General features: G+C 32.1%; 3 protein-coding genes and 1 non-coding gene across 4 annotated transcripts; 3 read left to right on the forward strand and 1 right to left on the reverse strand.

Annotated features, from left to right (window-relative positions):
• Window positions 1–1,696: 1,696 nt before the first annotated feature.
• LOC100787606 (expansin-like B1) lies at window positions 1,697–4,035 on the reverse strand. Its single transcript, XM_003525536.2, has 4 exons — window positions 3,924–4,035; window positions 3,401–3,510; window positions 2,606–2,917; window positions 1,697–1,888 (listed from the first exon to the last, which is right to left on the reverse strand). Exons 1-4 carry the CDS (start codon window positions 4,033–4,035, stop codon window positions 1,697–1,699), a joined length of 726 nt encoding a protein of 241 aa, XP_003525584.1.
• Window positions 4,036–6,540: 2,505 nt separating this feature from the next.
• Window positions 6,541–8,483, forward strand: LOC100813628 (DPBB_1 domain-containing protein). Its single transcript, NM_001255185.3, has 4 exons — window positions 6,541–6,798; window positions 6,935–7,047; window positions 7,441–7,752; window positions 8,062–8,483. Exons 1-4 carry the CDS (start codon window positions 6,663–6,665, stop codon window positions 8,233–8,235), a joined length of 735 nt encoding a protein of 244 aa, NP_001242114.2. The 5' UTR covers window positions 6,541–6,662; the 3' UTR covers window positions 8,236–8,483.
• Window positions 8,484–11,215: 2,732 nt separating this feature from the next.
• On the forward strand, window positions 11,216–18,567 carry LOC100788137 (uncharacterized). Its single transcript, XR_005891664.1, has 13 exons — window positions 11,216–11,356; window positions 11,434–11,576; window positions 12,009–12,136; window positions 12,213–12,303; window positions 12,403–12,564; window positions 12,792–12,860; window positions 12,932–13,052; window positions 13,154–13,319; window positions 16,381–16,822; window positions 16,916–17,277; window positions 17,331–17,494; window positions 17,530–17,816; window positions 17,995–18,567. It is a non-coding gene; the product is annotated as an uncharacterized protein (transcript).
• Window positions 18,568–18,904: 337 nt separating this feature from the next.
• LOC113001699 (ATP-dependent DNA helicase pif1) lies at window positions 18,905–21,312 on the forward strand. Its single transcript, XM_041015809.1, is given in 8 exon segments — window positions 18,905–19,116; window positions 19,832–19,926; window positions 19,981–20,367; window positions 20,370–20,588; window positions 20,591–20,662; window positions 20,743–20,904; window positions 20,907–21,011; window positions 21,014–21,312. Coding segments are annotated over 8 exon segments (1,551 nt in total).
• The last annotated feature ends 1,937 nt before the right edge of the window (window positions 21,313–23,249 follow it).

The raw sequence follows: 23,249 nt of genomic DNA on the forward strand, positions 1-23,249 counted from the left end.
CTTTTTACGACGATTTTGAAATTGTCATCAAATGTTTTTAGAACTGATGCTGAAAGTCTTTATTCTAATAGTGCTAGTGTCAATCCCAATTTCACTAAAGTCATGATGTACAAATGAACAGTATCCTCTGTCTCACTTTTTTTTACTTGTGCCACTATAATTGTGATCACGGTGTCGCCAAGAGTTCTTAGTTCAGTGCTCATGAGCATCATAAAAAAATCCCCAATACTTATTAATATTACATTTAATGTATCGCAAAATTAATTAAAATATACAAACATTACAGTTCAAGAAAATTGATATGCTACAGATAGTCACTTCCTACTTCCAAAAATATAATGAACTATCTTTGAAAAAATGTTTATTCCTTTCGTTGCACACTAGGTCTTGGAATCCAAACAACTTGCAATTATAAAATGTTACTTTGTTACTGGAAATTCACAACGCAACTGCTTGAGCTCGTGCCCTTTTTACATAAGGTCTAGGCACTGCATTCTATACCTTCAAATCCACGAACGACAAACACAAATAGTGATAAGAAAAATGTGAACCCAAAAGATATTTGGATCTTTTGATTGAAGGAATTTTTAAGAAAAACATATTAGCATATATATATATATATATATATATATTTGTATACATAACTATTAACATATATATTTTTATAAAATTTTAAAAAAATATAAAAATACATTAAAATTATAATAATATAACAAATTTAAACTTAATGTAACTAATACACAACTTATTATAATAGTATACAAACACTAACAATCAATGATAGCTATAAAGATAGAATATAGAGACAGATCATTTTATGTGATAGGCAATAATAGAGACAGAGCTTAGTAACTAGAGATGTAACAAAAAAATATGTATTTCAATTACCACATCTAGAGACGGAAATATTTGTCATTATTTTTTTGGTTCAATGTCCATCTTTGTTTTATACTAAAAAGATGAAGCACAAATCTTGGCCCTAGAAACAAAGAGTGTGATATAAAAAGATGAATTTATATGATCCCATTATTGAAGCAAACAAAATAATATGCAAGCTAAAGCTTTTTTTTTCTTACACTCAGAGACGAAGCAATATTGTTTATAGACAGAATAAACTAGTCTCGATTAGAGATGTATTTTATATCAGGTTTTAGAGACTATCTTTTTAAAAAACAGAGACCAAATAATTTCGTATCTAAACATACACCGAAAATAATATTCCATCTCAGAAAAATAAAAGATGCACAAAAACGATGAAACTAATTCAAAGACGGAAAAACTTTCTTTTAGAGATAGAAAGGGTCCGTCTCTATATAAATTGTTTCTGTTAATTACACTTGACTGAATATAAATCATGACATTCAATATGAAATGAGGCTTATAAGTACAGTACGTAATTTGCGGATTTCCATATGCAAATATATCAATTTAAATTTAACAACATCAAGGCATATGTATTTTATTCATATTCATATTCCATGCAGTCTTAGATGGAAACTATGTAAGTACATGAACCCCATTATTCTAGTCCATTAATTTGACAGAAGTGCATTACAACAACATCGAGTACTGATAACAAACAAATTAACAGAATTAATACAAGTACTTATTATTTGTAATAGTTTCATCGGGTCTGAAAGTGCATGCGTATTTTTCATAAATAATTATTATTAGAATACATACACATCTGTAATTATTATTTGTAATATGTTCCTGGGATCTGAACTTTGGTGTCATAAGTTGCTCCAGGCTTCCAATTAGCAGGGATTTTCGCCTGCTTCCAAAAGCCCGCTTTAAACCTCAAGAGGATTTCACCACTGGGTGGGTTAGCAAAGTCAAACACTGCCCCATAGGACCTGCGCAGTGGTTCCCATCTTTGTTGACTCTTCTGCACAACATTCCAATAACCAAATTCAATGCAACTAAACAAGGAGACAAGTAATATTGAACTTGAACTATCAAGTAAAATTTAATAAACGAATCTGTAAATATAGCCAATATATATACATACCGAAATTGCTATTTCAATCTAATAATTCAGAAATTTAGAAATTGTTACGTTAAAAATTGCAGGTATGACTATGAGGTCAATCAAATATACATAATGCTTAGGAAAAGTATACTTAGACACGCTCAGACTCCAAATTCTATTCTAGCACGTAGTGAGAAAAAAAAAAGGAGAGTAATTGGTTTTAGTGATGCGCTAAGAAATCAGTTGATAAAAGATAAAAAAATATAAATTTAATTTTTAAATATAAAAGTGTGATAAATTAATTTAGTAATTAAATTTATAAGATCATTTAGTGATTAAGTTATAATGTTTAAAGATATTTTCATAATAAATTATGTTTTTTTAAAGATTTTGACATCCAGAAATAATTTATCTAATATTTTTACATATTAAAAAAGATTAAATTAAAAAATTTTATTTTTAAAAAATTAATTTATTAACATGTGACACCTTCATAAATAAATTTGATTATTTATCCGTAAGAAAAAGATAGGTGCAACGTTAGATGATAATATGCTATTGATGTGACCGATAAGAGAAAAAAATATGAATGAAATATTAAAGATAATGAAGAGTTAAACTATGTTTATATACCAGCCACATCTCAACTGCAGTGATGTCGCGTATTCCATTTACGTCGAGAATGACAACTGCAAAGTAGCCTGGGTTTTTGCTGCTCTCCTGGACACGGAGCTTGATGTTGCCAGGGTATCTACAGGGCACCCTTTTGATTACAATATCGCCCATGTCATGTTTGATCCGATTTGCACATCCAGGTTTGTTGTGTACTAATATTGACAAGGCTCCAGGGCTCAAGGTCAAGCTGGAGTTTCTTCTGTCTCCCTGTGCATCACTTACTACCACGTATACTCCCTTCTCATCGCAGCATTGCAGTTTGCAGCATACCTAATTCATCATCATTATCATTAATTATATTATATATATTTGATAAATTAAAATACATAATTCTCACCAAGCCATCATTAGAAACATGGACCTATATCAAAATAAATTATTAGAAATATTGATACTATTGAATACTTCCTCCGTTTTTTCTAATTAACTGTCAGATTTTTGCAGAATTTTTATTATGGTAAATGTTAATTAAAATCCTAAGATATTGACTAAAGAATTTAAAAAAATATTTTTATTAGGAGGTAAAAAATTATATTATTCATAATTTTTTTTATCTCTTATAATTTATATAATAAATATATTTTTTTAATTTCTTAATTAATTTACATGTGCATTCATTCACTGTGTAGTAAACCTCCACCATTATTTTATTAAAATAAAAAAAATTATGGCATTTCTTAATTTTTACATCATTATCTTAAAACACATAAAAAAAAGAGAGGTAGGAGAAATTAAGGAAAGAAAAGTGTGTACCTGATAGCATGTACCACAGCCAGCTCCATCCCTCCATAGCGGCTCAGACACTGCTGCGACAATGCCATTATTCACCGTCTTTCCATATTCGCCGAACCCACAAGCTCCAACTAAAATATAATAAATATTTGTTATGTGTGATTAACTGTCACGGTGAGCACTTTGTTTCTATGAAGCACGCCACATCTTAAAATATTTGGGTTTGAGACTAATTCAATATCACAAAATCAACTTATAAAATGAGTGTTACATAGAAGTATAATTAATTTGATTGTAATATCACTAGTGGATATGAGATTCCAAGTGAGGGACTAAATTTCTCAAATGTTTATGAAAGAAGTTAAGGGAAAATAGTCTCAAAATATAATAGCCATTAGTGAATGGATGTGAATTTGCTCCCCCTTCCCAAAACATGGCCACACATCCTAATTCCTAGCCTGCAGACAAATGTAATTAAGCCTGGTACAAACAACTACAGGAATATAGATTGATAGATAGATGGCTAAAGAGGGGGCTCACATACTTGGATTCCAGTAATCATCAACAGGGCCAATATATTCCTGACAGTTACACAGTGCAGGGAAGAACAATATGACACAAACTAGCCCAAGTTGGTGCTTAAAACTGAGTTCCATATGCCTAAATTATAATTAAGTGGCCAATGCTACAAGGCAAAAGTATAAGAAAATGAGAAAAAGGCTTTATGAGAGATAGGAAAAGTAGAGATACAGAGTCATATATTTATATTTCAGCCGCAGTCTTTGCTAGGTACGCATATGATCTATGCTTAAGAAATAATAATAAGAAAATTTTAAACCCTAAATCTTAAAAGATTTTTTTATAAAAATATTAAAAATAATTAAAAGATATTAGGATTCCAAAGTTATCTTTAATCATATTTTTTTAATTAAGAAAATTTACAATTTAAAAAAAAATAGAGGATTAATATGAAAAAAATAATAATAATAAAAATTAATAAAAAATATAATTTGATTAATTAAAAAAATTAATAATATCAAAACTCCCTTATATTATTAGGGACATCGTAGAAACTCTCCACATGACATAACAGTGGCGGTATAGTCATATTTCCAATATTTTTTACTAGATGTTTTTATTACGAGTTATATATTTCGCGTTCCGTGAACCGTTCACTGATTTTGAGCAGTAGAATCTAGCTTCGGATGAAAACAATTTTGGATAAGCACACATGATTTGAACACCATTTTGCGTTTAATATATAATTTGGAAATTTGGGCATATATATTTTAAGTTTGAATATATGCAACTTTGATTGATTTTTTTAAATCTATTTTCTAACTTCTATGTACTTATGCGATAGTGCACATATATACTCCCTCTATCTATACCATGATGTTCTCTAGTCATGTAAATTTTGACCGCAATCATCTGCCGGTACCTTGTACGATAAGAAATTAAAGAGGGAATTATACACTAAATGTTGAGCTATGTGTTGGCATATCTAAGCATTTAGTTTTGTTAGAATGACGAGGTAGACTTTCCAATTGGATAAAATCATGATAATAGGGTCACTACTAATTATGTATTAACCATATATAACATAATCAATTCGACTACCGAACTAATATCAGACGAGAATACTAATTCTACGGGTGCTCATGGTTTTTTAATGAAGCTTAATTTTTTATACGTGCATGGAACAAAATAATAGATAAGACCTTATATATAAATATATTATAATGTAAACACATATTTTGGGATATTTATAAATTGATCCAGTTCAATAAAACCAAAAAGATTAATCCAAAAAATTAAAATCTAAAAAATCTGAAAATTTATGGGATTGAATCAGATTTCTTATTTGATTTTAAATATAGATTCAATTCAAAATAAACTTATATATAAATATATTTTATATATAAATTCACGATATCGCTCATGTTTACAGTTTTATATCTTATATATTTATAAAATTATCATAAAATTTATACTTTTTGTTAAAAATATATTTAATTGAAGATATTTTTTTTATAACTATTTGATTTAAGTTATATAAATAGAAGAGAGATCAAGTTTTGCTTGGCTGCCACACTCACATGCAACTCTTCTTGGCTTTGCCTTTCAAAATTAAAAAAAGTTACTCAAAGAATAACTCTGAGGAAGATACTTTCAATCTTTATCTTTCATTTGTTTAATATAATGACTAAATGTAAGTTACTTAGAACAATTAGATTAAAAAAAAATAAGAATGATGGATAATTATTTTAAAATTACTCTTGAAGTATCTTTCATATCCCTTCTCATGTAAATATAATTACCAAGTTAAATTTATTTTTAATCGTATGTACATATTTGAAGAATTACACTATTAGTATTAACTATATTTTATTTTGTATAATCAGTATTCATGATAAGAATATTTCATTTTAATATTATTGACTATAAATATATTTGAAGAATTAATTATTAATATGAAAAAATTACTTTCCATCCTCATATTTTCGTTTTCTTTTAACCCAGTTAATAGTGGGTATTACTTTGATGTAGATTGTAAATAACTCACCGCGGTGTCCTCATTCATTCTTTTAATGACATGTGACGGTCTTTCTTTGCCAATTGCCACATCATATAATAATTTTTTTTTTCATTTTGCAATTAAAGTCTAAGCATTATTCTACAAATTTGATATTTTTTCTTTTTATTTTTTATTTGTAATTTAATTTTTTAAAAGACTGTATAAATTCGATGTTGTTTCCCACTCCCACCCACCGTGCGACTTTGTGTGTCGTGATACTTGGAATTATTGTCATACAACTTAATTACATATATATAAAGGCAGATTAAATTAATAATCAAGTTAGATTAGAAGTTTACATATATAGGACCTGCGTAAAGTGTTTTTTTTTTTTTTTTTGGATCAAGTTGGATTAATTCTAAATTATGCACCAAACGCATAAAAGGGTTCTGCTGATCTTGCGTGTTTATCCAAAAATGTTTTAAACCGGTAGACTTTACTATTCAAAATCAGTTCACAGTTCACAGAACCCGAACGAAATATTCAACTTTAGAAAAGAAACCCATACCAAAACAAAGGAAATAGGACTATATAGTATATACCACCGGCGGTATGCGTGTGTAGTAAGACCAAAGGCTGCATTATAAATACTACTCCAAATCTATGCTTCCAATCCAATCTCATAAAGCCTTCTCTTTATCTCATTGTTCACTATCCCGATCGTAATTACTTCCTAACTTTGCGTTTTGCGGCATATAATTTGCCATGGAACTCAGTTTTAGGCCACAACTTGGGCTTGTTTGTGTGATATTGCTGTTCCCTGCACTGTGTAACTGCCAGGAATATTTCACCAAATCAAGAGCAACCTATTATGGTACCCCTGATGGCTACGGGACTCCAAGTATGTGCTTGTTTTGAAAATTGAAACTAAATAAGTTTACTTTAAAGATGCAGGCTTTTTCATTTAGAATGCTTTTTATTAGAAGTAAAATGTGCAGTATCACATAACAAATTGCTATTATTTATATATATTTCAGCGGGAGCTTGTGGCTATGGCGAATTTGGACGCTTGATGGATGGGTATGGTGGAAGAGTCACTGGGGTGTCTGGGCTGTGGAGGAATGGAGCTGGCTGTGGTACATGTTATCAGGTACCTACTTTTCTTTCCTTTAATTCTTTTCAACAATTTTTGTACTATTTAGGAAAATGTTTGATGATCCAAAAACCTATTTAACACCTAGAGAAAGAGAAAGAGAAAAAAATAGATATAATAGGATTATGATATGATAGAAAAAAAAAAGATTTTTTATGAAATATTTAAAATAAATAATAATTCTTATATCATTACTAATTAATTAATTACATGTATCACATTTATTATTGTATCGATCAAGATTGTTTCCCATTAAAAGATATTTGTGGTGTAGATCACAAAATTTGCCAATCGAAACAAAATATTTATGCACATTGCAAGTAATTTGCACTAATTATGTATTAATAATTAATTAATTTATAAAAAAAAATGATGATGATGGTGATTCAGGTAAGGTGCAAAATACCAAAATTGTGCGATGTGAATGGAGTAACCCTAGTGGTAACAGACTATGGTCAGGGAGACGGAACAGACTTCATCATGAGCCCACGTGCCTTCTCAAAATTGGGAGTGAATAAAATAGCATCTGAAGAGATTAAGAAAAAAGGCACAGTGGATATTGAATTCAAAAGGGTTCCCTGTAAATACACCGGCAATGTCTTGTTTCATGTCCAGGAAACTAGCAGCAACCCTGGTTACTTCGCTGTTGTCATTCTCTTTGTAAACGGAAAATACGACCTCACTGATGTTGAAATGTGGCAGGTATGTAAAAATAAGACACCCTGGTTACTATCTCCGGTTCTTTTTGTAAGAAATAATCAATGATATACGTATAACTTATTTCTTATAAATGGGACAAGAGTAGTATCTTGCTGGGCTCATGCATCAATTTTCAACGTAACAATTTCTAAATTATTAGATAGAAACTTGCAACTTTGTTATGTATATGTTGGCTTAATTTACTTATAGATAAGTTTGTTTTATTTTACTTGAGAGCGTTTTCGTTCAATTATTCATTTATTTGTCTCCTTGTTTAGTTGCATTGAATTTGGTTATTGAAATGTTGTGCAGAAGAGTCAACAACGATGGGAACCACTACGCAGGTCCTATGGGGCAGTGTTTGACTTTGCTAACCCACCAAGTGGTGAAATCCTCTTGAGGTTTAAAGCGGGTTCTTGGAAGCTGGCGAAAATCCCTGCTAATTGGAAGCCTGGAGCTACTTATGACACCAAGGTTCAGTTTTAATAGAAAGAAAAATGCAATCTGCATGGGATCCCAACAAGAGATTACAAATAAGCTCTAGTATTACTCTGTTTGTAATTAGTGTCAATGTTATTGGTCATGTTTCTATTTTCTAAAGGGTTGGAATAATGGGGAATATTCATCTAATTCCCCCTCTAAAATTACATGTAATATGAATAAAATAAAAGTGTTTGAAGTTGTTAATCAAATTGATAGTGACGCCGGCATATGGCAATCGGCAAATGACCACATTTCTAAGAGACATCTATGTTTGAATAGGAATTGAAATGGGAAGGAAAAAAAATAAAAATGAAACAAATAGAGAAGATAGAAACCGAGGCAATTTTCAATTAAAGTAAAATTTAAACTTAGTTGGAATGATAATTTTTTTTATCAGCAAACTATTTCGAATGATAAAATAATGAAATGAAATATTTCTTTTATATTTGTTCGATTGGGTATTGAAGAAAAAGGGGAAAAAAGAAGAAGTGCACATTCTCGCTATAAAATAAAAAATGTTTAATTTCTCTATGAGTTTACTGATTCATGATTTAATGAGATTGATATCTATCATGGAGCATATGCCATATGCAGCTTCCGTGTCAGTATCTTTAGAACTTAGAAGGTGTGTAAGTTATAGTTTAGAGATGGAAGAAAAAGTTTCGATCCATGATAGTTTTTTATGGGATACATAAAAAGCTTCGATCACTACTATAAAAGAGACTTTCTACATTGATTAAAATATGCATTATACATCGGTTATTAATCGTTATTGTAGGAGATGTCGTAGAAAGTTTTCACTTTCTACAATAGTTCAATAAACAATCGTCTTAAAAAATGATATTTTTTAAAGACAGTTTTTAGCTAAAAATCATCTTAGAATGATATATTTTCTAAGACGGTTCTTTAAAAAATCGTCTTAGCTAGAATATATTTTTTGTTAAAAAAAATTAAAAATATATAAAGGATTCTAAGACGATTTTTAAAAAATCATCTTATAATATAAACATTCTAAGACGATTTTTTAGAGAACCGTTTTAAAATGTGTTTTTTTTTTAAAAAAATAAAAATTAAACTCCAGCATAAGACTCTCCTCCAACAATATAAAATGGATTAGCCTTGAATTCCAAAAATTGTTGAAACCACTGCCAATTAAAAAAAAAACTTAAAAAAGTATAATTATTACATATGCTTCGGGTATCATTGTGACGGCAAACAAACAATTAATGAAGTTTGGTGTATATATCAATAAATATCTATATACTAAAATTGAAGTATGTGGAAAATACTAAAATACCCATGGTTGAGAGTTTGACAGCTGTCCAATTTTTTGGTTTTTTGGTCAAAATACCCATAGCTGAGAGCTTGACACCTGTCCAATTTTTTATTTTTTGGTCATTTATGCCCTTCTAGGTTGGGTTGGTTTTCTGCCACCTTGCTGCCAAGTGTTATTTTATGGTTATATGGTTATGGTGTTAAGCCACGTAGCTTGGTGTGTTGTTGAGTGATTAGATTGTCGTTTCCAGTTTTGGTGGTTGGTGGTGTACGTGGCTTCTTTTCTAGCGTTTTTGAGTCCTTTTCACTAGCAAGTTCCAAGCTGCTAATTTATGCTGGATCTGCATTTGTTTCACTTTTTTCATTTGTTTTTAGTTGGCTTCCGTCTTCAATATACCTGTTCTGTTGTTTAGCATTTTGGCGTGAGGCTGTGGTTTCCAGTTCGTGATTTCCGTTCTTCTGTGGTTGAAGGTTCGAGTCAGTTTTTTGTTGTTTGATGGTTTTGGTCTGTGCATGTTTATGTTCTTCTAGCACGTGTTCTGTTCTATTCTTTATTGTTCACAAATTCTTGCTTTTCTTTTCGTTGGCTTGCATTTGTAGTTGTTTTTTGGATTGCATTTACATGGTTTTTGAGTGATCATATTATTCCTTTAGAGCTATAATAATTGTTTGGTTCTGTTTTTTTGCTTTTTGCTGAGTTGACTATTTTGTTTTTTGTCTCTTTTCACTGGCTTCGATGGTTGGATTGTATTTACATGGTTTTTGATTAATCATATCATTGTTCGTCTGCTGTGCATGTGTGTTTTTTGATTAACCATATTATTGTTTGTCTGTTGTGCATGTGTGATTTTGTCAGGTTTTTGTTGTTTGGTGATTTTGGTTTCTGCATGTTTATGTTCCTTTAGCACGTGTTCTGTTCTGTTTTTTATTATTTACAAACTCTTGGTTTTCTTTTTTTTGGCTTCCATTTGTCTGTTGTTCATTGGATTGCATTTGCATGGTTTTGGATTGATCATATTATTCCTTTAGAACTATAATTGTTTGGTTCTGTTTTTTATGTTTGCTGAGTTGGGTATTTTGTTTTTAGTCTCTTTTCACTGATTTCGATGGTTGGATTGCATTTGCATGGTTTTTGATTAACCATATTATTGTTTTAGAGATGTAGTATTTCGGCTTTGCTTTTCTGCTGTTTGCTGACTTGCCTATTTTGTTTTTGAGTTGAGGTTGTTGCATGTATTGGCTGACTAGATTAATTGATAGTCTAATACTTTTTGTGGTATGTTGGCATTGATGGAAATCTTATTGCATGTGTGGTTTAAGGATGGGTTGGCATTCTGTTTTTCAAAAGTTAAACTTTGTTGTGTTTGTTTTCGGCCCTTCTATTTGTTTGTTGATGGTTGCAATATTATTTGTTCGGAGATATAATTTTTGTTTCTGCTTCTCTGCTATTTGCTGATTTGGCTTTTCTTTTTTGGTTCAGGTTGTTGCATGTATTGCCTTAGTAGTTCAACGAATAGTATCATAGTTTTTATGATATTTTTTCATTGATTGAAATATTATTGCATGTGTCATTTAAGTCTGTGTTGTTATTCTATTTTTTGTTAGCATAATTTTCTATTCTAAATTGACCATCATTCTTTACATAGCATTTGCATCATTTTGGATTTATTACATTTTTCATTTAGAATTGGCAGGTCTATGTAATTTTATGGCGAGGATTCCTGACAAGATTAGGTCTATTGATGGATCAAAAGAGACGCTTAAGCTTGTTGTTAGAATCACTGATCTGTGGTTCGTTGGGACTCCCAACAAGTCTGAGCAAGCGGAAAAGGTTTTTGTTGATTCTGAGGTATATTTTGTGCTCTCTATTTGATTGTTGAATTGTTGTTCATATCATTTATTGATTATATAGTTTTCATATTTCAGGGTGATCAAATTCATGATATTTGTAAATCGGACCACCTCAAGTCTTGGAAGGTTGATTTGAAAGAGAATTGCACTTATGTTATGCATAATTTCAAAGTTGTCAAGAATGATGGTCAATTTAGAGTGTGCGAACATAAGTACAAGTTTGTTTTTTATTGGAGTGACGGTTGTTAGAGAAACTGATTTGCATGAACTGCCTGTGAATTTGCAAATGTTGTTGCTGGCAATTTTGTGTCTGGTCTGTTGGTTGGTGAGTACAGTCACAATTTGTGTTTTCATTTTGATCATAACTTCTTTGGGTTTTTTTCAATGACCTGTTTTCATTTCTGGTGGTTTAAGATATTATTGGGGTCGTTGATCAGGTGGTCTTTCGGCATGTTTCATCAAAAAATACCAGGGTTGTTTTTAGAATTAAGGATTTGAGGTTATGGTTAATCACAATTTTTGCTATCTCCTATGTATATTTGGTTATTTAGAGTTTATATTGTCGATGATTTTATTTGTCATTTTGCATGGTGCTTATGTCTATTTTATCCTTATGAGGTGATAGATGTAATGTTGATTTTTTGGTGTAGTGGTGAAATTTTGTCTTGCACACTTTGGGAGAATTACTGTATTCAGTTCCTATCCTATTTGAATGAACATGGGGATGATGGGCCGATGGTTATTATATTGACACATGCCAGAATAAAAGATGCGCAGGGTAAGTATGATATTCTATTTACTGATTTGGATACTCAACCGATGAGTTTTGTCGTTGCTGTTCTTGGCATTTACAGGAAGTTATCCAGCTTCAGTGAGCAATTCTTTCAAGGCATCAAAACTATTGATTAATGATCCTATATTGGAAATTCAGGAATTTAAAGAGAGGTATTTTGCTTATCATCTTTGCTTTGTGGCTGTTAAATTCATGTGTCAATCGTCTTGACTGTTTTCTGTTGCTTTATTCTATTGATTCGATTGCCTTAGGCTTTTAGATTTAGGTGTTGAGGTGAGTCCAGTTTTAATACCTGGCGATCAAGCAAGTTCACAAGTTTCAGGGGGAAGCCAGCTATCATCAAAGGATTCGTTTCTTTCAAAAGCTGAAATCAAAACTATTTTTGAAATCAATGGCATTTCTGAGGTGGACCTGTTATATGTGTTTATTTTATATTCATTGCAATTGGAAGTCGAATTTGCCTAGATTTGTTTGCATCCATATATTATAGCTAATGTGTCTAACAATGGCATTTTATTGTTGCCAATTTAATTGTTATGGTTTTTTTTAAGGACGTTGTTTGTGTTACAGTGGGGACTATTAGCAAAATAGTCATGGATAACCATTCATGATGTTATCCAGCTTGTGTTCAATGTCATAGGAGAACTGACATCCAAACAGGACCATTCACATGCGGATGTGGCAAGGATAATGATCAACCTGTTCTGAGGTAATTGGAGTTTTAGTCCATTAGCATGTTTTATTCAGCATTTTGTATTTGACTAGCATCTAAATTGGTAGGTATAGAGTTGAAATCATGGTTACCCAAAACAATGAGAGTAGCAAGTTTTTGCTCTGGGATCGTGAATGTGTTGAATTGATTGGTGAGACAGCTGATGATGTGAATAGGGTCAAGATTGAAGTATGTTCATGCCTTATCATATGTTGCTTCTCATCTTATGTATTATATTTTGTTCTTTGAATTGTAACTGGTAGCTGGTGGATTTGTGTTGTTTCTGGCAGGATGGTGATCTTGATTTGAATGCTTCCCCTCAAGCACTTGACAAATTTTTGGGTCATGTGCTTGCTTTTAAGGTCAGGATTCAATCAAAATTCAAAAATGCAGTTGTTCTTAGATACTCAAATGACCTAGATTTGATCAATGTTGTTCTTGAGATGATGTCTGATAGTGAGGTGTTCTTTTCTGATATCTATTTTAGCCGTTGTTGTCATAATGATATGATTCATGAGTTTGACTATCATCAACTTATATATGGTGCATGCATGTTCCAAAAATAGATCCTTCCAATGTTGATTGCAATAATGCTACGCATGCTGAATGTGTAAGTTAATGTTGCTGTCATGAACATCGATATCTTATATTGTTTTTTATTTACCAATTTATGCTTTATGCAACAATCTCCGTCTGTCACAGCTGACCATGATCCGGTTGCCGAATTGCCTTTAACGCCCAAAAAGCGGATGTCATCTGATGAAGTTGATGATGAGTTAGGAAGCTCGCAAATTTCCCCAGCCCAACTATCGTCTAACAAATTAACAAGACATTCTCATAAGAGCCAATTTAGCTGATTCTAGATTCTTATTGTTGTGTTTTCACGGTGCTATTAAAATATTGTCATATTGGACAGACAATTATGTAGTTTTTGTTATCACTGCATTTGCCAATTCCCCTGGCGTTTTTTCCCAGTATGCTTATGCTTTGAACATTTGAAAACCCTTTTTTTGGATTCATGCTTTTAGACGTTCTAAATTGAGATGTGTCCATATTATGTGTTCGTGCTATAGTATTGCAAGTTTTCTTATATTAAATATGACACTAAAAACAATTGATTTTCCCAGTATTCATTGTTTGGTTGTCCTCGATACAATTGAACTGCTGTTTATCATACCTTTGATGGTCTATATGGTTCTAACAAATTAATGGAGGAGTTAGCCTAAATAAAAAAAACAGTGAAGGAGATAAATTGATGCTCAAATAACATCAAATATTAAAAAACAACCAAGGAGGAAAATTTTTAGCTACATTGGCGATCATGTTGTTACTCGATATTCTCGCGTTCTTAATCTGTTTCTTGGTTAACTGCTTAATGAATTCCATTCCCATCTGAATTGCGAGAAAATAACAACAAAAAAACCAGATTAAGAAAAAAATAGAATGCAGAGGATTGTGTTAAATTTTTAGTTTCAATTTTCCTTCTCAATCGAGGTGCTCTTTAAATTAATCAAAGTTTTTATCCTGACATCATATTTCCTCATTTGGAATGTGTTTGCCATGAATGTTATCACTCCATTTTTTTAGCTATCACTGCTTTGCTAAAATCATGTGTTCGATATTTCAATTGCAATTTTTCACTTCGTTGATGGCTTAAGAAACTGTAATCTTGATTTTAACTACAGCAAAGTAGAACTATATAAAACAGGTCTAATCTATGACCAAGAGAAATCAAAGAAAAATTTGTGATGTGCCGGACAAGGTTACATAATGCCAAATAAAAGATGTAAAATAGAAATTTCATATTTCAAGTTGAACACATGAGCTAATAGATTTGAGCGTACAAATTAAACAAATTTGTGTTAGTGAATGCAAAATTCATCAATATATATACAATGTCTTCCATTGCAAGCTTAGTAGCAGTTACAGAAGTCAATATTTCCACCAATGACTATGATCATTTCTACCTTACCTATTTTCCATTATGGCCTTGGTTTATGTGTCTAGATTGACACCAGAGTCCTAAAAAGACAATATCTTTCATTGCAAGCTTAGCAACAGTCCCAAAACCCATTTTTTCCCGAAACCAAGTGTCATGATTTCTATATTACCAATTTTACTAGTTGTTAATGTTGCATCATAGTTTTGCTATGTCATCTACCTTTGGTCTCATCTCTTTACCTTACAATTCAGTCAATTCTATCATTACCGTTTTTCAATATACAGAATTAGCAACATGCAAACATATCTAATCCAGGAAATTCCACCACTAATAGTCAGCCTATAATCCATAACCAATGAAATGCCTCATCTCCGATTTATTCCATCTTCTAATTTTATTGTAGTTTCTGCAGATTTAAAATAAGCATTTGGTTCTTCGTTTGAACATAAATCTATTGTTTAGTTTATAATTCACTCAATTCTGCCTTTGGTCATTATCAACATGCAAAACTATCAACATGCAAAGAGATCTGATTATGCAAAAGCCAGGATCAACAGAAAACGTATTATGCAGCAAAAGCGACATGGTCATGCTCAGTCATCTTCACAACCAAGAGTTAACTGCACTTCAGAATATAATAGTGAGACATCTCATATAGCATGTTCTGCAAGAAATCAATTTACTTAGTTGTCTTAATCACATTTTCTTTTGTTTTTCCTCTATTTTTTAGTGATTGCGTCTGATTCATCAGAAAGTGAAGATTTTGAATCTACACAAGGTACTGAAAAAAAATGTTTCATGCTCTTTTTTGCTATGGTTCAAACATTGCTATTATATGTATTTCAAATTTATGTCACCACTAATAGTCAGCCTATAATCAAGAAGCAATGAAATCCTTCATGTCCGATTTTTTCCATCTTCTAATTTTATTGCAGTTTCTGCACATTTAAAACAAGCATTTGGATCTTTGTTTGAATGTAAATCTATTGTTTAGTTTACAACTAACTCAATTCTGCCTTTAGTCATTTTCAACATGCAAAGAGATGTGATTCTACAAAAGCGATGATCAACAGAAAATGTATTATGCAGCAGAAGCGACATGGTCATGCTCAGTCATCTTCACAACCAACGGTTAATTGCACTTCAGAATATAATAGTGAGACATCTGATACAGCATGTTCTGCAAGAAATCAATTTACTTAGCTGCCTTAATAACATTTTCTTTTGTTTCCTCTCTATTTTTTAGTGATTGTTTCTGATTCATCAGAAAGTGAAAATTCTGAATCCACACAAGGTACTGAAAAAAAAAATGTTTCGTGCTTTTTTTTGCTATGTTTCTAATATTGCTATTATATGTATTTCTAATTTATGCAGGTTCAGACTCTAATTTTATGACTCCCTTCGAGGATTGACTCCCTTCGAGGATTGTCAATCTCCAACTAATCAGCCTGTAATCAACACTGAAGGTAATGATTATAATTCTAATTTCCAGTTTCAGATGCTACTGTACATGCTCTTAAATTAATATTCAAAATTCTTATCATGATATTGTACTATGATCTTGAACAATTTCAGGATATTTTGATCTTGGTGATCAACTCATCCAATGTAGATATTGTAATGCACAAATGTGGTATGGTGAAAGAATATCAAAAAATAAGAATTGTCAGAATCCAAGGTTCAGTTTATGTTGTGGAGATGACAAAGTTGAATTGCCATTATTACAAAATCCACCCCAATATCTCCAACAACTTCTATTTCATGATGATACAATTGATAGTAAAAATTATCAACATAACTTACGAGCATACAACATGATGTTTGCCTTTACTTCTGCTAGAATTAAGCTAGATAAAACAATTAATAATTCAAGAGGACCTCTTGCAATCAGAATACAGGGCCAACCATGCCATAGAATAGGCAGTCTATTACCAATGCCTGGGAAAAACCCCAAATTTGCACAGCTATATATCTTTGACACAGAAAATGAAGTGCAAAATAGAATTAATGTCATGAGGTAGAAGTTCTTTTATTTCTGTCAGTGAGAAAATTATTCATTCACTTACAATAGTTTGTGCAATTATGAATATTTTAAATATTGTTTTTTCAGTCAATATTCCGGAATTCAGAATCATATTGTTTCAGCTTTAAGTCACATGCTAGATCAACACAATTCTCATGCTAAAAGTTTTAGAATGCCAGAGATAGATTGGCAGCTGATCAAGCCAATAATATCAAATTGCAACTCATAGCTGCTCGGGAAAAGATGGTCGTGTATATAATATGCCTAATGTTCCAGAAATTGCTGCACTTATTTTGGGATTTTCATCCAGGCTCAAAAAGAGACATTATTGTTGAAACTCAAAATGGAGAATTACAAAGAATCCATGAACTTCATCCTAGCTATCTACCACTCAGTATCCTCTACTCTTTCCTTATGGAGAAGACGATATAGAGCTGACATACTTCATCGTTGTACTTCATCCAGCAAAAAAAGAAAGCGAAACCGTCTGACAATGAGAGAGTGGTTTGCTTATAGACTTCAGTCCAGGTCAAATGAAGCACAGACTTTATTGCATTCTCGAAAATTATTTCAACAATTCATTGTTGAAGGTTATACCATGGTGGAATCTGAAAGACTTAGCTATATCAGAAACAACCAAAAGAAGCTTAGAGTTGATAAGTATTCTAGCTTACAAACTTCATTGGATACTGGAACAGCTAAAGGCTTAACCAAGGGAAAAAGGTCATCTTACCCTCAACGTTTGTTGGGAGCCCACGTTATATGGATCAACTTTACTTTGACGGTATGCAATATGCAGTCATGTTGGTTTTCCAAATCTTTTTACTCTAACCTGTAATCCAAATTGGCCTGAAATTCGTAGATTACTTTCACCTTTGAATCTCAAACCGACAGACAGGCCAGATATTGTATCACGAATTTTCAGATTAAAATATGAACACATGCTGTCAGACTTAACAAAGGGTCAATTACTGGGAAAAGTGGTTGCATGTAAGTTGACCATCATTTTTATACTTAAATACAAATATAACTTGGTCATTTGGCCATTTTTCTTTGTTGTATAACACAAATATTAATGGCTAAAATATTACAATTTAACCAACACTTTTACAGATATGAAATACAGAATTATACTTACCATCGTAACTTTATCTTTTGTGGATCACAAATATGCATACTATAGAGTTTCAAAAGCGAGGACTCCCTCACGTGCATTTATTACTATTTCTACATCCAGACAATAAATATCCATCTTCAACTGACATTGATCAGATAATATCAGCTGAAATACCTTCCCATGAAGATGACCCATAACTCTACAGATTGGTGGAGAACCATATGATACATGGCCCATGCGGAATTTTACAACCCAACTCTCCATGTATGAAAGAAGGCAAATGCAGTCGTTTTTATCCTAAACAATTTCAGCCTCAGACTCTTTTGGATTCAAACGGTTATCCAATCTATCGTAGAAGAAACAATGGTCATTCAATTTCAAAGAATGGTGTTATCATTGATAACAATATGTAGTACCTTACAATCCAAAATTACTGAAAAAATATCGGGCTCATATAAATATTGAATGGTGTAATCAAAGTACTTCAATCAAATATTTATTTAAATACATAAACAAAGGCTATGACAGGGTGACTGCTGTTATGCTTTCTGATAGCGATAATGCAGCTCAAAATGTAAATATTCATAATGATGAACTTAAAGAATATCTAGATTGCAGGTAATTTCATCTTAACCTGCATAATTTATTATCTCACTATTATTTTTACTAACCAAGCTATATCACAGATACATTTCTCCCTGTGAAGCTGCTTGGAGAATATTTGCTTTTCCAATCCATGGCAGAAAGCCTGCTGTTGAGAGATTGTATTTTCATCTTCCAGATCAACACAACATTATTTATGAAGATCATGATGATATAGATGATGTACTATCGAAACCAACTATTTCAGATTCAAAATTCCTAGCTTGGATGAACACTAATAAAGATTTTGATGAGGCCAGAAATCTAACTTATTCCCAATTTGTGTCAAAGTTTGTATATAATAAAAGAAACAGATCATGGCAACCCAGAAAAAAGGATATACCATTGGAAGACTCATATGGGTACCACCAACCACAGGAGAATTGTTTTATTTAAGAATGATGCTTGGCAGCTGCAAAGGACCTACTTCATTTGAGGATATCAGGACTGTTGCAATATCCAATATCCAACATATAGAGAAGCATGTTTTGCAATGGGCTTTCTACAAGATGACAGAGAATATGTTGAGGCAATCAAAGAGGCCAAGGATTGGGGCACAACTAATTATCTAAGGAAATTGTTTGTATTAATTCTGTTAACAGGTGCCATGAGCAAACCTGAAGAAGTTTGGAATCAATGTTGGCATTGGCTAGCTGATGACATTGCATATCAATATACTAAATCAACAACCAACTCAGGTAGGTTGTAACAGTTTTTATGTTCCACAGCAATGGTCACAATCATTCACTACAACTTCATTTTTCTTTTTTATTGACTAACAACTTGCTTTTTTTTCTTAGAAATACAGATCAATGATGATACTCTTAGAAATTTGACATTGATTGAAATTGAACAACTATTGCACATAAACCAAAGATCACTAAAAGACTATCCTACAATGCCATATCCTCAGGATATCAATCTCACATCCTACCTACAAAACAACTTGGTATTATCAAAACTCGACTACAACCATGATGAAACGAGATCAGAATTTGAACATCTTTTTGCATCCATGACAGGCAATATACCTATTCATACATTATAAATTCTATTAATGACAGTTAACATCTTATAAAAAATGGTCATTGCGAATTATAAATTATATTGATGCTTTTAATATTCTATTAATAACAGACAATCTACCCTCACTTAATTTTTCCATCAATGACTAAATTAATCTTCATTTCAATATAACATCAGCTTACCTATCAATGCAGATGAACAAAAACAATTTATCACAGAATTATCCAAACTGTCAACAACAATGAAGGTGGAATGTTTTTTCTATACGGATTTGGAGGCACAGGAAAAACATTCATATGGAGAACATTAGCAAGTTCATTGAGAGCAGAAAATCAAATTGTAATTATTGTTGCTTCTAGCGGAATAGCCTCTCTATTATTACCAGGAGGCAGAACTGCACATTCCAGATTTAAAATTCCTGTACCAATTTTTGAAGACTCAACATGTAATATCCATCAAGGCACCGAATTAGCAGAATTATTGAACCAGACAAGCCTAATAATTTGGGATGAAGCACCAATGGCCCACAAATTCTGTTTTGAAGCACTTGATCAAAGTTTAAGAGATATTATCACAGATAAATCAAAGTCAAATCAAATATTTGGAGGCAAAGTTATAGTATTTGGTGGAGATTTTCGCCAAATACTACCAGTCATCCCAAGAGGAACGCGCTCAGACATTGTAAATGTAGCAATCAATTCATCCTATCTATGGGATTCATGTGAAATATTGACCTTGACAAAAAACATGCGCTTACACACAATCTAGAATCAGTTGATGAACAAGAAACTGCCACATTTGCTAAATGGATTCTAGACATTGGAGATGGAATTATAGATGATGAAAATGATGGTTATGCTACAATTCAAATTCCTGCTCATCTACTCATTACTCAATATGATGATCCAATGAGTGCTATAGTCAAATCAACATTCCCAGACTTAGATCAGCACCATAATAATCCTGAATTCTTTAAATCAAGGCAATACTGGCTTCAACAAATGAAACGGTAGAACAAATCAATGATTACGTGCTATCCTTCATTCCAGGTAATTATATCATTACTTATTTAATTGTCACTTGCTCAACAAAAATATAACCACTGAAATTGAAATTTTGCAAATCATAGGTGACCACATGGAATATCTAAGCTCTGATTCCATTGATAAATCAGAAACCAGTGAGAATTCGTATTTCCAATCAATTACTACTGAATTCCTTAATTCATTGAAAACATCCGGTTTGCCAACTCATTCTATCAAACTTAAAATTGGAAGTCCTATAATGTTGTTAAGAACCTCGACCAAAATCAAGGTCTATGTAACGGTACTAGATTAGTGGTAACAAAGATGGCAAAACATGTAATTGCAGCTGAAATTATCTCAGGTAAAAACATTGGCCTGCTGTTTATATTCCAAGAATGTCAATGTCTCCTTCACAATCACCCTGGCCGTTTAAACTATTAAGAAGACAATTTCCGATTATGCTATCTTATGCAATGACAATAAACAAGTCACAGGGACAATCACTATCCATGGTTGGACTTTATTTGCCGAAACCGGTATTCACTCATGGCCAATTATATGTTGCATTGTCAAGGGTCAACTCAGCAAAAGGATTAAAAATTCTGATTCATGATGATGAGCAGAAAAGCATGAATTCCACACCATGTATACAAAGAAGTGTTCAGAAACATTAAAACTTAAATTTCAGTTGTTTAATATCAGATTCAATTCTATTGTCATGCTTTTTCAAACAGTTCTATTCTTTAATAATCAATTGTTCAATATTATATTATCACTGCATTATATAATTTAAGTTATTACAACCTTCAATACAATTCAATTGATATTAAATATTGAGAATTGACTCTCAATTTCAATTCTTTTCTGATGCTTTCTGAGCAAGACAGCCTGAACAACGAACAAGTTTAGAACTTAGTTGCACAGTAACATGTTATATTTATATATAAATACAAACATTGGAGCAAAAATTGTTTCTTCTTTCTTTTAGCTACTTCTGTTTCAAGAAAAAAAAATCAATTAAAACCAACCAAAAAAGGAAGAAGGGCTAACCCATAAAGTTTCTTTACATATAGGGTAGACCCCAAGAAAAAATAAAATAAAATAAATCCATTCAAATAAAACATAGAAAGAATTGACCAAAACAAGCGTAAAATAAAGAGATTTATGGAGAATTCCGATAATTTGTTGCGTTTGATCAAAGTACCTGGAGTCACAAACTCCAATAAATAAATAAAAAGAAGGAAACCAGAAACAAGGATGGAAACGCACAAGTTGAATTAGCGAAATATTATTACTAAGTACCCAAATATGTTGAATTTCATCACTATCGTAAAATCGAAGCTAATTAAGGAAGAAAAAGATTGAAGTAGAAAATATTATATTGAACTGCAGTGAATTGCAAAGGAAGGGAGGAGAAAAAAAATTCCAATTCAACTTTCAACGTTCTAAATTTGCTGAAATATGCTAAACTGTGAATCTTCAATCAAAATCAAAATTTTGTTTCCATAGAGTCGAGAAGGAGAATAAAAACATCAATTCATTGGCACGCCCGTCCTTTGAATACAAATCCAGATGCCAAAGAAATAAAGTCAAAATGGAAAACGAAAGGGCATGCAAATGATGATGATTCCCTTAGCTCGTAGCTGAAGAGGTTCAATGAAAATTAGATTGGAGCGATAAATAGAACATGAATTGAAATTGGATATCAAAGATCTAAGGAAGAGTGAGTTACCTAGCACGTCGATTGGATTCAATTTGATTTTATTTGATTTGGGGTTCAAGAAACGTTTCTAGGGTTTTGAAATTCGGCGAGAGAACGAACAACGAAGGCCAACAAGAAACGGCGAAGAGAGAGTGAGAGCAATGAGGATGAATGAATGAATAGCAGATTTGTTTGCGTACCTGATTGAGTGAAGAAGAAGAAAAAGCAGATAGAGAGAGAGAACGAGAAAAGCTGGAAACAAGGACGAACCAATTGACCAAACCCTAAAACAGTGAGTCACAGATGCGTTGTCGCCACAACTTCGCACATTGGAGTTCGGCACGCCGATGGTACCGTCAGGTGGAGTCCCGAAGCTTCCACAGCCAGCGTGACCTGAACTCCAAAGGTCACCTTTGGTTGTTCTTATGAAAGTAGTTTAAGGTCAGCTAGGTTTATAGATGACAAGCGAAAAGTCTTTCATCCAATTACGAAGATTTTCGCAAAACCGCCTTAGAAAACTACCATTCTAAGACAGTTTTTGTAAAATCGCCTTCGTTGAAAACCTTATATTTACAAAACTACCACCGCCTTATATACTAAGACGGTTTTGCTGGAATCGACATAGAAAGTGCGTCGTAAAAAAGTGTTTTTTTAGTAGTGAATATATAGTCTTCTGTGGATTTCTTTAAATAAAAAAAATCAACTACCACCATTATGTTGAGACAATATAGTTCATATAATGATTATTTTGTGGGCCATGTGGCTAGTTTGAGGTGGGAAGGAAGAAATTTAGTCGCCTTTACCTACCATAACCGATAAGATCACTAATTTGACCAAAAAATTTGAAAGACTTGGGTGAATGTTGTCCATTAATGGCCTGTGGTGATAAAAGTGAAAATGCATTGGTTC

Source organism: Glycine max, chromosome 5, assembly GCF_000004515.6.
Source record: "Glycine max cultivar Williams 82 chromosome 5, Glycine_max_v4.0, whole genome shotgun sequence".
Classification (NCBI taxonomy): domain Eukaryota; kingdom Viridiplantae; phylum Streptophyta; class Magnoliopsida; order Fabales; family Fabaceae; genus Glycine; species Glycine max.

Excerpts from the sequence above, each read along its gene's own strand:
- LOC100813628 (NM_001255185.3), top strand. The coding sequence starts at position 6,663 with ATGGAACTCAGTTTTAGGCCACAACTTGGGCTTGTTTGTGTGATATTG. Across the intron at positions 6,799-6,934 it reads TGATGGCTACGGGACTCCAA|CGGGAGCTTGTGGCTATGGC; the intron begins GTATGTGCTTGT and ends TATATATTTCAG. Across the intron at positions 7,753-8,061 it reads CTGATGTTGAAATGTGGCAG|AAGAGTCAACAACGATGGGA; the intron begins GTATGTAAAAAT and ends AATGTTGTGCAG.
- LOC100787606 (XM_003525536.2), bottom strand. The coding sequence starts at position 4,035 with ATGGAACTCAGTTTTAAGCACCAACTTGGGCTAGTTTGTGTCATATTG. Across the intron at positions 2,918-3,400 it reads GCTGTGGTACATGCTATCAG|GTATGCTGCAAACTGCAATG; the intron begins GTACACACTTTT and ends ATGATGAATTAG. Across the intron at positions 1,889-2,605 it reads CTGCAGTTGAGATGTGGCTG|AAGAGTCAACAAAGATGGGA; the intron begins GTATATAAACAT and ends AATGTTGTGCAG.